The sequence below is a fragment of the Aedes albopictus genome, chromosome 2, assembly GCF_035046485.1.
Source record: "Aedes albopictus strain Foshan chromosome 2, AalbF5, whole genome shotgun sequence".
NCBI classification, from domain to species: Eukaryota; Metazoa; Arthropoda; class Insecta; order Diptera; family Culicidae; genus Aedes; species Aedes albopictus.
The window spans coordinates 50395616-50408552 of NC_085137.1; the positions used below are offsets into that span (position 1 = coordinate 50395616).

Genomic DNA, 12937 nt, shown 5'->3' on the forward strand with positions numbered 1-12937 from the left:
CTGCTACGTCCGGAAGCGAACTTTGTCGTACGAATTATCGTGCATTTGAGAAACGATCGTTTACACATTTGTTCAATACGTTTAGTGTTCTTTATTAAATTTACAAGACGCACAAGCATGCAAATACATTTCGTCCATTTAAAACAACGCTGAACTCAATTATATGTGAATGTCACGCCTGCACTAACATAAAAAATCACTGTTTCCAGCCCCGAGCAGAAGGGAATAACAACAGCATAAGAAAATGCGTTATTTTAGCAAAATAACTGACTGATGGAATGAGTGATTTCTATGTTATTAACATAACATGTTATGTTATGAACTTGCCTGTCATAAGCGGCAAAATAACAAATATCATAACAAAAATATGTTCCTGGAAGACCAATTCAATAACATATTTTGATAGATACAATAACAACTCAATAATAGTGGATTTGTAAAATATTTCAATAACAAATTTTGTTTATAAGTTACTAGCTGTACCCGGCAAACTTTGTCTTGCCTACTGCGTTTTTTTTGACGTTTCTAGTCCCTAGTCAAGTCCAAGTCCCCGTTCAAAATGCACAAAAACCCGAATTTAAAAAAACTCTCAATTTTCCCATGTTTTTAGTCTCATAAACCTTCCTTGGGTCAAAACTAACAGAACAAAACTCAGACGACCCAAATCGGACCATCCGTTCGCAAGTTATCCCACGTATGCCACTGCATTTTTATATATATAGATTGATAACAATCCGAATGCAACATAAGTTATGATGTAACAATAATAACAAAGTAAGTTATAATGATATATCAATAACAAAGCTAGTGTTGATAACATATCCATAACATTGCTAGTTATTATATAACCTTATGCTCAATAACAACCCAATAACATGATACGATATGATAATAAACTAATAACAAAGTTAGCTCTGATACTATATTAAGGACAACAATTCAAATAACATAGCTCATATTTTATAGAGCACCGTTTTAAACAACCGTTCAACGAGTATGGTCATTGTCAACATCGGGTGCTCTAGAAAATTTGAGCTATGTCGTCCAAATTCCTTGTCCTCAACACTTAACCAATGTGAATAATAAATATATGATACAATGAGTTGTGATTTTGTCAAAATCGTAAAAATCGTGAAGTAACCTAAATTGTATCCCCTCAGAGGTAGAATAAAATACTCCATCAAGCCCGAAACCCACAACCTTTACTGACCCGTTACCCAATGTAGCAGTATGTTTGGGGGAAATTTTCTTTACAAGATATTTACAAGCGCTTAATGCAACCGCCCATTCAAATCAGCACCACGTCCACCACCAAATTTTTAGCTTCACGCCAGTTATATGTGGATGACAGCCATTTCAGGGGATTGATCTCTGTCTACAAGAGGTTTGAGTTCAAACAAAAGCCCTCACGTTGAGCTGTTGGGCTCAAAGGGGACCTCTTCAGGACCGCCCTTAACGGAGCGCTTAAGTAGAACTACCAGTAAGATACAATTCACTAGAATAAAAAAAAACAATAGAATTATTTACAAGCAACATTGTCTACTGATTCAATACATTCGCCCCAATGAAACATACCATTTTAATGTTTGATAGGATTCCAAGCCTTTAGATACATTTTAGATTACCGTATGAATATGAGTAAAGCATACTCGTGAGTGAGTATCTGCACGTCAATACTCACGAGTGAGTGTGAGTTGTACAGCGCTTACTCAAATGTGAGCAATACTCACGGTGAGTTTAAGGTGTACTGCTCATACTCACTCGTGAGTTTGACAAGTTGTGTGAGTACTCGCTCATTTCGCAACACTGACCATGCGTCTCCATTAACTTGGATAGATGTACATTAGCGTGGGTCATCGGAACCGTCTTCTCAGATCAAAGCTTTTTTGGTTCCATTTTGGGTCCTGCGTATCTGTGTAAAATTTGAGTATTTGAGGATTTTGTATTGGAAAACATACTTTTTTGCTAATGATGAACCTGGGCTTGTTGGGGGAATATCTGTAAGTAAAAAGAAAATCGTGTTAAGTGCTGTTCCTTTGAATTCCACTAAGAATTTGCATCCTTTGACAGATACGTATTTCGACCTCAACTGTAAGGACTCGAGTCGAGTCAAGTACAAGACACTGAAGATGACCTTACAGTTGAGTTCGAAATACGTATCTGTCAAAGGATGCAAATTCTTAGTGGAATTCAAAGGAACAGTACTTAACACGATTTTCTTTTTACATACTTTTTTTGCATTTTTGTCAGAAGTTAAAAAAGATGGCCTGGAACTTTTTAACCGACAATGTAGAATAGTAGCCTAGGATGTTCTGAAAAACTTTGTCGAAGACCGTTAAGCGATCCGATGCTTGTAAAAAAAGTTACCCTACTAACAAAAGTAGCTGCATAGCAGCTTATAAAATAAACGCCTTTGGACGAATTGACAAATTCCACGCATTTCTACACCGCGGATTTTGAACTTCGTTTAACGATATTTCAGTGCTCCAGCTGTCAATTTTGATTATTTTTGCACCAAAATAAAGATAATTACGTGAATTATTCGAATGGTACTTAAAACTTTGAAAAATGTTTCGAGAAAGTAGCTAATTTCTTGACGTTAAGCCGAAATTTGTATTTTTTTAGCGATGGTGTCTTGTTACGCTATATTTCTTGATATTTCTTGAAGTAAAAAGTTCCAATTTTCATTTACAAAGCATAAAATGAATCTTCTAATCAAATCTGATATACTGGTTGGCATATATTTAACAACATAATCATTTTTGGAAGCAAAAGTTTAGTTCTCGCGCAAAACGCGACGCGTGGAATGTGTCTATTAAACTCTTATGCAGCAAAAATGTTAGTTGTGTATATTCAACAAACCGCAAGCAAGTTTTAACATGTAAAGGAATTCCCGAGTAGTAAGAAAAATCTGATGAATAGCATATTCTGTTATTATTGATTGAATTACTGAAGAACAAAGACTGATATTGGTTTGATTGAGATAAGAGGTAAAAGAACAGAAATAATAGCTAAATCTTATATGGTGAGCTACTCAATAATAGCTCGTTAAGATATTACAAGATCAATACAATAGCAGACAAGATTCGTCATTTTTTTTTTAGAAAAAAAAATTAAAAAAATGTCAACATGCAGCATCGAACCTACGACCTTAGGATTCACAGGAGGCGATGCTTACCACTCAACTGTGGCTCGCTGTTGTAAATAACATGGGAATAAGAGCATGCGGTTCTTCGTTTCCACAGCTCAGAAAGGGGCACATGGCATTTCACTAACATTGAGCCATCTCTATGGGTGTATGTGTTCCATTTCGTGCAGAAGAGCTAAACTTGTTCTTATGTAGAAATTTTCAGATATTTTGACAAGAACAAAAACTGATATCATATCACTTTGAGCTATTCGCGGGATATTCATTAGATTTTTGAATAACACATCAAAATCACATCGAGCTATGACAGCAAAAAATGTTCGATTTGAGATATGATTTAAATATTCTCGTGTGGAGCGGACCTGGTGTGATGGTTAGAACACTTGACTATCACGCCGAGGACCTGGGATCGAATCCCACTCCCGACAAACTCGCAAAATGTGAGTTCTTCCCTCGGCAGGGAAGTAAAGCGTGGGTCCCGAGATGAACTAGCCTAGGGCTAAAAATCTCGTTAATACAGATAAAAAAAAAAAAAAAAATATTCTCGTCTACCCGGGTAATAACAATAGCAGCAAAATCATGATGTTTTGGCAAGCAATGCCAACGCTATAACTTTTTTCATAAGCATCAGATCGCTTCGTGGTCTTCGACAAAGTTTTTCAGGACACCCTAGGCTAAGTTTTCACATTATTGGTTGCATGGTTTTAGAAAAGTTCGAGCTTCTCAAGAGCGAAATGCAAAAAAAGTATGTAAAATCCCATACAAACTTCAAACGCGATGCGCAAAATGTTGGCATAACCGATTGTGCCCAAATTTTGCACAGTTATTTGGGTCCCCAAATGGGACCGAAAAAGCTTTGATCTGGTGGGGTGTCATCCAATTTTCCATTTTTCCATATAACCCACTCGAATGTACATATTATGTGTGATGTAAAATGATAGAATACGTAGAATCACAGAATAGGTTACAAATTTGCAAAAGTTGTTGGAAAATCTTAAATATAAATGAAAATCGCACAAACTTACTGCAAGATCAAAACTACATCACAGAGAAAATCAAACCGATTCAGATTAAACACACATAAAATGTTGCTAGAAATCGATAACTTTACGTTTATTTGATTTGATGCATTCTGCAACACCCTCCCCTAGGTAGGCAGACAAGCGCATCAGACAAAACGGAGGCCATCGCCGCCATGATCGTGAGTCCAAAGAAATCGAAAGTGACCCCCATCGCGGATCGGAGTGGAGCACCGGCACACGCTCTCGCCGCCACTTGCTCACTTTTGCGATGAATGGCGCGGCACGAATGGGTGTGCTGCGCCCGATCGGTGGGTGCTGTGTTTCCGTTTATAAAGAGAGGAGGAGCTGCATTCGGCAGACGCGCGCTGCCACCGATTCCAATTACTATAGTCTATAGAAGCAGTCTATGTGCTGACTCTATGTTTAATAGTGAAGCTAATCATAAGTTTCTGACGTTTGTTTTCGGTTTTTCTTTCGCTTCCAGGAACGGACTCTCGGCTCGGTTTTGGCTTCCGACTGGGTGAACACGCCGACTTCCAGGTGCAATTCGAAATCGGCCCACAGCAAAGAACTAGACCAATAGGTAAGATATCTGGATAGGAGAGTGAGTAGATTGGGTGTTTCTGGTAATTTGGACACACATACATTACATACATACATACATTTGCTTGTTCAACAAAACATTTAAGATGAGACGTAATTTACCTTCTTCGTGCATTAGCTTGCGCTCACCTCGCTGACCTAGTGTACATTTCGGGGTCATAATGACCCCAATGCACGATGAGGGTTAACAATAGTACGCCCCAATACTCGGTTTGCGACTGCCGGTCTCCAACTTCATCCTTGTTCACTCCCATTGATCGCTAGATTATAAACTTAATTTCATCCGTTAGATCCGCAGCTAACACCAACTCTCCAGGGTTGTTGTCCGGCATTCTTGTAACATGCCCTGCCCATCGTATCGTTCTGGTTTTGGCCACCTTGTGGATTCTGTGTTCGCCGTAGACTACTGTAGAGTCTACGGCGAACCCAGAATCCAAAAGGTGGCAAACCAGAAGGATACGATGGGCAGGGCATGTTACAAGAGTGCCAGACAACAACCCTGGCAGAGTGCAACGCGCTCGAGGTTCATCCTTCTCCGCCACAAACTGTTCTCCTTCACACCGCCAAAGATCGTTCTTAAAACCCGTCGCTCGAAAACTCTGAGTACTGCTAGGTCCTCCTTCTTAGGTATATAACTTACGTGTGCAGAACTTTCCGTGGCACAGGAAATCCATCTCCTCGTAGTCCGCTTCTTCCAGGTGATGCTTTTTCTTCCGAAAGAGACTGGTCTGCTGTATTCGCGTTTGGTTGAATTGTTCCACGTTATGCTGGGTTCCTTGCTACAGTATTAACAAGCATTAGCACGCGCTACATTTTTCCCCTCCAAAATCGCTCTGCACTCCTCGTTGAACAATTCTTTTCGTCGACCAGTTGTTTCAGTCACTCTAGGTTGGAAGTACCGTGGCGGTCACCGGTACCGTACGTTTTTGATGACGGAATGTTTTGGGCACACCTGACTATCGTCAGGTAGTGATTGGTGCTGATGTTAGTGTGTCAAAACCTAGACGTCGATAATGTTGGAGAAGTGCCGTTCATCGATCAGAACTTGGCCGATTTGTAATTGCGTACATTATTGTTGTAATTAGGGGTCGCAGTACCGACCACTTTTGGTGAGTACCGGTATTTCGGTACTGGGGCTTACAGTACCGGTAGTACCGGTAAAATACCGGTACTGGGAAATTTCCTACTAGAATGAAGAGTAATCTATTAACACAGAAAATCTACAATTTACCAGGTATTTGTGAATTCCGATTTTCAGGGGTGTCATAAAAGCTAACCAGAAAATACTAAATTAAACAAAAACATAGATAGATAAAAAGATAGATAGAAATGAGTTGAATGTAACTGTTTGTGGAGCTATTGTTTAACTACTGTGCTGTTTCACAGGCAGCATCTTGGTCAGTCTAAAATGAAACAGGAACAACCATACATGTACCAAAATCAGATATACATATACTATCCGTAAGATAGCTGCAAGGTAAAGAGTAAAGACAGCAAACAATTTAAATATTTTGTCCTTGATGGTGCTATCATATTCATAACAAATAACAAGTAACTCTAATCTAACAAGTTTTATTCTAACCTAGTAAATCTATTTCCAAAATTCAACGTTTTTTAAACCTATCATTGTTATGATATCTTGGATTTGCCGAAAGGTTGCATATATCCCCTTCGTGACAAATCAGCACAATTTTGCTGTTGGGCAACAACAGGTTTGCATATTTTTTCTTCTGTTTAGTCTGTGTTTTATGTGTTTTATTGTAAACTGTTTTAGTAATTGAACCATTACTTATACTTGTATGTATGCAAACAAACATTCGTTTACGGTGCATGTGGGGTGTACCACAACAAGTTGTACAAAAAGTGGACAGATACCGTAAACCATGAAAAAGTTTTATCTGTCGCATTATTTCCATTTATCTAAGTAGTCAAAGCTAGAAATCGAAAGATTAAGAGTGGTTCTTTCAAACGAGGGATAACAATCGTTGTTTTGTTGGGAAATCTAAAAGTTCTGGAGAGCTAAAGCTGAGCAATTATCATGGAACCTACTGAGTGTAGAATTAGCATTTAAGTTAAAATACACATGAATAAAAAAAATATGGAAACTTCATTTTTTCGCGCTCTGTCCCGAAAGGGATATGAAATGTTTGTTTATCTAAGTACTTGGTTTCAAATGTTTTCCTTTATTGCCATTGCATATGTGTTATACTAGTGACCGTTCAGCACTTCTGGATAGATTTTACGGTACCGAAAATACCGGTACCAAGGTTCTGTCAGTACCGGTATTTCGGTACCAAAAATTGGTCGGTAATACCGGTATTTTCGATACCGGTACTACCGGTACTACATCCCTAGTTGTAATCATCTGTGAACGTGTCTCAAATGTATTGATGTATTGAAAGAGAAACAGAGTATACTATCGAATCTGGAAATAAACGGCAGTCTGAAACTGACCCACAACGTGTAAACATGCGTCTATTCATTTATCTCCTTTTACTCCGATTCTCATCCGATGGACATTTAGCCCATCATAACAGTGGCGAACGAGGATAAAGATGATTTCTTGTGGCAAATTTACGCGTGCATTTTGAACAGTATGTTTTTATTGTGGACCAAGTTTATTGTGTTTTTTTTATGTGTTTTGGTGCTTAGTGCTATAATTTTGTCCATTTTTAGCAATGGATTTTTATATGTTTAGTGGTGTACTTTTTTTGCAGAAATTCTTTTTTGTGAGACTTTTTCGTATTTTATCGTATTTTTTGATAAAATCATTTGTTGCTGCTCACGAATTTATAGATTTCTGTTTTATTGTCACCATTTGTTGCTAAGCATTTTTGTGGTAAACATTTTTTTTTTTTGTGGCGGTGCAGACGACCACTACTGTTTTTACGATGGCCGAGTTTACAACAATACTGGATGAAAAGCAATAATGGAAGAATGAGATGCTGAGGCACGGCGAGACGAACGAGAATAAAACCATCTGTTGGTCCATCAAAATGATAAGGCTACCAAAAAACTTGTTTGTCATAAGTGTTAAAAGCGTGCATTTAATCAGTTTGTGTAATTGAGTGTAAACTTTGTGTCGTGTTTGGTCACATTTGGCTAAAATTTGTGGTATATGATCATTACGCCGTGGCCTTTTTTTATCACAATAGCCTGTTTTTTGCTTTTGATGGAGTGTACACGAAAAAAAAAAGATTACAACTTTACGACATTCTGTCGGTTTAGTTGAATCTAGTTTTTGACACAGCATGCGCTTATGCATGTTTTATTTCTTCCATGGAGGAGAATATTTTATGTCATTTTTATTTCTACGTTATTCTATAGTTCAAAAGCTTTTTAGTTGCGTGAAGTGATTTTCAATATTTTTTTGGTATGAACATTTTATTTTGGTTCATTAGAGCTGTTTAGTGGTTTTTTGACAAAACCTTTTTGTGTGAATACGTTCTGTTTATATCTTCTTCTTCTTCTTCTTTATGGCTCGACGTCCCCACTGGGACTTGGCCTGCCTCGCTTCAACTTAGTGTTCTTAGAGCACTTCCACAGTTATTAATTGAAGGGCTTTCTTTGCCTGCCATTGCATGAATTTGTATATTGTGAGGCAAGTACAATGATACATTATGCCCAGGGAGTCGAGAAAATTTTCCCGACCGGAACGGGAATCGAACCCGCCGTCTCCGGATTGGCGATCCATAGCCTTAACCACTAGGCTAACTGGAGACCCGCAACAGTTCTGTTTATATACCAACTACGTATAGTACACTGTGATTTGTTTTGACATTTTTATTTTATTTGCAACAAATTCACGATAACGTTTTTGTGACGCTCTCCAACAAAGCATAAATAAAGCAAAACGCACTATTTTACAGAAAACTCCATTTTACCATTTTTTGTCGGTGTCTTGAGCAAATGATTTGTTCAGACAAACTATTTTGCGAGTTTCTGTTTTTGTCTGCATTTTATTTTGAGCGTACCATTGCAATGGATTTTTTTTGGGGTGGAAAGAGGATCACCACCGATATGAACAATAGGACTATACTTCCGAACATGAGCCGCCATGGATTAAATGAGAAATGCAAAAATGAGAAGATGCTGAGATGGGTGAGAAGGCTACGAGATTATGGTGTGAACAGAGGCTGCCAGCAGATTATCGTATGCATTAGTCGGAGTTTTGACTTACAACACAAGTGATAATTAGCAATAATGTTATTTCATAAAAAAAACCTACTAGGGACGTTCTTGATTTTTCTTACATGAGTATGAAAATTATTCGTTTTTATAAACATTTAGAGTGAGCAGCTCAAGTCTTAAAAAAAGATGTCTTCGATCAGAAGAGTTCTGAAATTGTATACTATGTGTTAGTTTTACAATACTATTGTAAAATCTCATAATGGGTGAAGGAGTTGTTGTAATCATCTGTGAACGTGTCTCAAATGTATTGATGTATTGAATGAGAAACAGAGTATACTATCGAATCTGGAAATAAACGGCAGTCTGAAACTGACCCACAACGTGTAAACATGCGTCTATTCATTTATCTCCTTTTACTCCGATTCTCATCCGATGGACATTTAGCCCATCATAACAATTACATACATTTATTAGTTCAACATCACATTCAAGACAAGACATAATCAACAATAGTATGCCACAATACTCGGTTTGTGGCTGCCGCTCTCCATCAGCGGTCGCGCCCAATGCTCGCCAGGTCACGCTCCACCTGGTCCGCCCATCGTGCTCTCTGCGCTCCAAGCCTTCTTGTGCCAACCGGATCAGTTGCTTGCAGGTACTCCTCGAGCATGGTCCATGTCTCGTATCCGTAAAGGACCACCGGGCTTATTAGCGTTTTGTACATGGTGCATTTGGTGCGTGGGAGAATCTTTTTCGACCGCAGTTTCTTCTGGAGCCCGTAGTAGGCCCGACTCCGCTGATTTTGATGTTGTTGTCAGCCGTCAGTAAGGATCCGCGGTAAACAAATTCCTCAAACACCTCGAAAGTATCCCCGTCTATCGTAACATTACTACCCAGACGGATCCGGTCGTTTTCGGTCCCGCCTACCAGCATGTACTTTGTTTTTAGGCATTCACCACCAGTCCGACCTTTGCTGCTTCGCGTTTCAGGCGGATATACAGCTCTGCCACCGTTCCAAATGTTCTGGCAATAATGTCCATGTCGTCCGCAAAGCACACAAATTGACCGGATTTTGTGAAAATCGTTCCCCGGCTGTTGAGCCCGGCTCGTTGCATCACACCTTCAAGAGCGATATTGAAGAGTAGGCATGAGAGTCCGTCACCTTGTCGCAGTCTCCGGCGAGATTCGAATAAACTGGATAGTTCACCCGAAACCCTTACGCAGTTTTGCACACCGTCCATCGTTGCTTTAATCAGTCTAGTCAGCTTCCCAGGAAAGCCGTTTTCGTCCATGATTCTCCATAGCTCTGCGCGGTCGATACTGTCGTATGCCGCTTTGAAGTCGATGAACAGGTGATGCGTTGAGATCTGGTCCGTTGTCGACCAGCTGTCGATGAAGCCGGCTAGATAACTTCCCACGAACTCATCCGTTTTAGGTGACACACGATGGAAGATGATCTGGGATAGCACTCTGTAGGCAGCATTCAAAATAGTGATCGCCCTGAAGTTCTCACATTACAAATAGTCGCCTTTCTTGTGAATGGGGCAGATTACCCCTTCCTTCCACTCCTCCGGTAGCTGTACGGTTTTCCAGATCCTGCCCATCAGCCGGTGCAGACACGTGGCCAACTTTTCTGAGTCCATCTTGATGAGTTCAGTTGCGATACCATCCTTACCAGCTGCTTTGTTGGTTTTGAGCTGGTGAATAGCATCCTTAACTTCCCTCAGCGTAGGAGTTGGTTCAATTCCGTCCATTTGTGATTGCGTCTTCTGTGGTAATCTCCAGGTATAACGATAAGGGAGGTAGTGCTGGAAAAAGGTGCTACGTAGTTATGGCCATATTCTTTGAAGCGGCTATATAGATAAGTCGCTGACCGTTTTCTCTCGTCAACTAGTGGGCACTGAACTTCCCAATCGTCAGTCTGAATTCATCCTCTTGGCTTACCTGAGCATTTAGGCCTCCTATAACCTTGACGTCGTTGCATGGGCAATGAACGCTGCGTAAAACGGAAGCTGCGCGTAGAATGCGTCCTTGTCATCATCAATGCTTCCGGAGAGAGCGCTGCTTCAGCAGAAGTTGAAGAATCGGCTCTTGATCCATGGCCTGTACATCCTTTCGTCGAACGGACACTAATCGACCATGCGCTTCTGAATACCGTCCATCACGATGGGAGCTGGTCCCTGCTCTCGTGTGTTGCCGCAGCTCTGGCAACCTCCTGCAGCGCTACAATGCCGAGCCCGCGGTCCTTCCGTTGATCGGAAATTATGCGGATGCTTCCAATGAAGTTAGAGATCGGCAGTTCCACGTACCGAGTTTCCAATCACAAGTCCTATTTCGTCGCTAATTTTGGTCTCGGTTCGCATAGTTGAATTTGAAGTCCTTCCCTAGCTGTTGGCCAGGGACTCTTGAACGAAACTCGTTTTTTTTATGTTTGAGTTTGCTTTTAGCTGCAAATGTATTGCATTATTTCATTTGCATTTTCATTGTAAACTTCACACTGCCTCGAGTTCATTGCCTTCAAGGCTTCGCTGTAAACACACTAAATTTTCGCCATTGGCGAAACCGCATAACCGTGTTTTGGTAACAGCTTGCAAACAACGGCCACTTGACAGGATCGCCCGTAAAGATTGGGAGTTTTTGCGAACAATGTATCTGGTAGCGAGTTGTTGAGTTGCCAGAGCGTTGATCCATGGAACAGCTGTATGACCGAGGGCAGAAGTCGGACGGCGGAATTGGATTCGGAGGACCACTATTGGCAGCGATTGATGACACTGCTGGTAGCGGTGTATCGCAACCTCCTGATACGAAGTACAGGCTCCATGACCGGTGACCGGTTGACTTCCGCCCATCGGTGGGTTTAATAGCAATAGATCCAAGGACTGCTGGTTGGGCTTTGGCAGACATAGCTGTACTCCACGAAACTTCTGTTGAATCTCCTGCACTGCTTATTGCCCTTTCGCTAGAATCGTTGGGAAACGATTGACATGTCCCACGTCAAACTCCATTCCAGCGCATGGCATTCTAATTCAGCTGATTGTTCGCAATTCGCCCTTGGATGCGCCAGTTCATTCATTCATTTATTTAGTTCACATCAAATTCATGATAATACTGAATCAACAATTTGCCGCCATAATACTCGATTTGCAGCTGCAGCTCTCCATTCTCGGTCACGCCCAACACTCGCCAGATCACGCTCCACCTGGTCCGCCCATCGTGCTCTCTGCGCTCCACGCCTTCTTGTGCCAACCGGATCAGTTGCAAACACCAGCTTTGCAGGGTTGTTGTCCGGCATTCTTGCAACATGCCCTGCCCACCGTATCCTTCCGGCTTTGGCCACCTTCTGGATGCTGGGTTCGCCGTAAATCGTCCTTAGCACCCGTCGCTCGAAAACTCCGAGTGCTTGCAGGTCCTCCTCGAGCATCGTCCATGTCTCGTGTCCGTAGAGAACCACCGGTCTTATTAACGTCTTGTACATGGTACATTTGGTGCGGGGGTGAATCTTTTTTGACCGCAGTTTCTTCTGGAGCCCATAGTAGGCACGACTTCCACTGATGATGCGCCTTCGTATTTCACGGCTCACGTTATTGTCAGCCGTTAGCAAGGAACCGAGGTAGACGAATTCTTCTACCACCTCGAAAGTATCCCCGTCTATCGTAACATTGCTGCCAAGGCTTGTCCTGTCTCGCTCAGTCCCACCTACCAGCATGTACTTTGTCTTAGCCGCATTCACCACCAGTCCGACCTTTGCTGCTTCACGTTTCAGGCGGGTGTACAGTTCTGCCACCGTTCCAAATGTTCTGGCAATAATATCCATGTCATCCGCAAAACATACAAATTGGCTGGATTTCGTGAAGATCGTACCCCGGCTGTTGAGCCCGGCTCGTCGCATAACACCTTCCAGGGCGATGTTGAATAGTAGGCAGGAAAGTCCATCACCTTGTCGTAGTCTCCGTCGAGATTCAAATGAACTGGATAGCTCACCCGAAATCCTTACGCTGTTCTGCACACCGTCCATCGTTGCTCTTATCAGTCT

At 41.2% G+C, this 12937-nt stretch overlaps 1 protein-coding gene across 2 annotated transcripts in view; it reads left to right on the top strand.

Annotated features, from left to right (window-relative positions):
* The window catches only part of LOC115265578 (uncharacterized), a 115931-nt gene that overhangs the window by 97392 nt on the left and 5602 nt on the right, over positions 1 to 12937 (top strand). For both annotated transcript variants that reach the window (XM_062849679.1, XM_062849680.1), the window contains exon 4: positions 4655 to 4753. In XM_062849679.1, coding sequence (XP_062705663.1) covers positions 4655 to 4753 — 99 coding nt within the window. The remainder of the gene's footprint in view (positions 1 to 4654; positions 4754 to 12937) is intronic.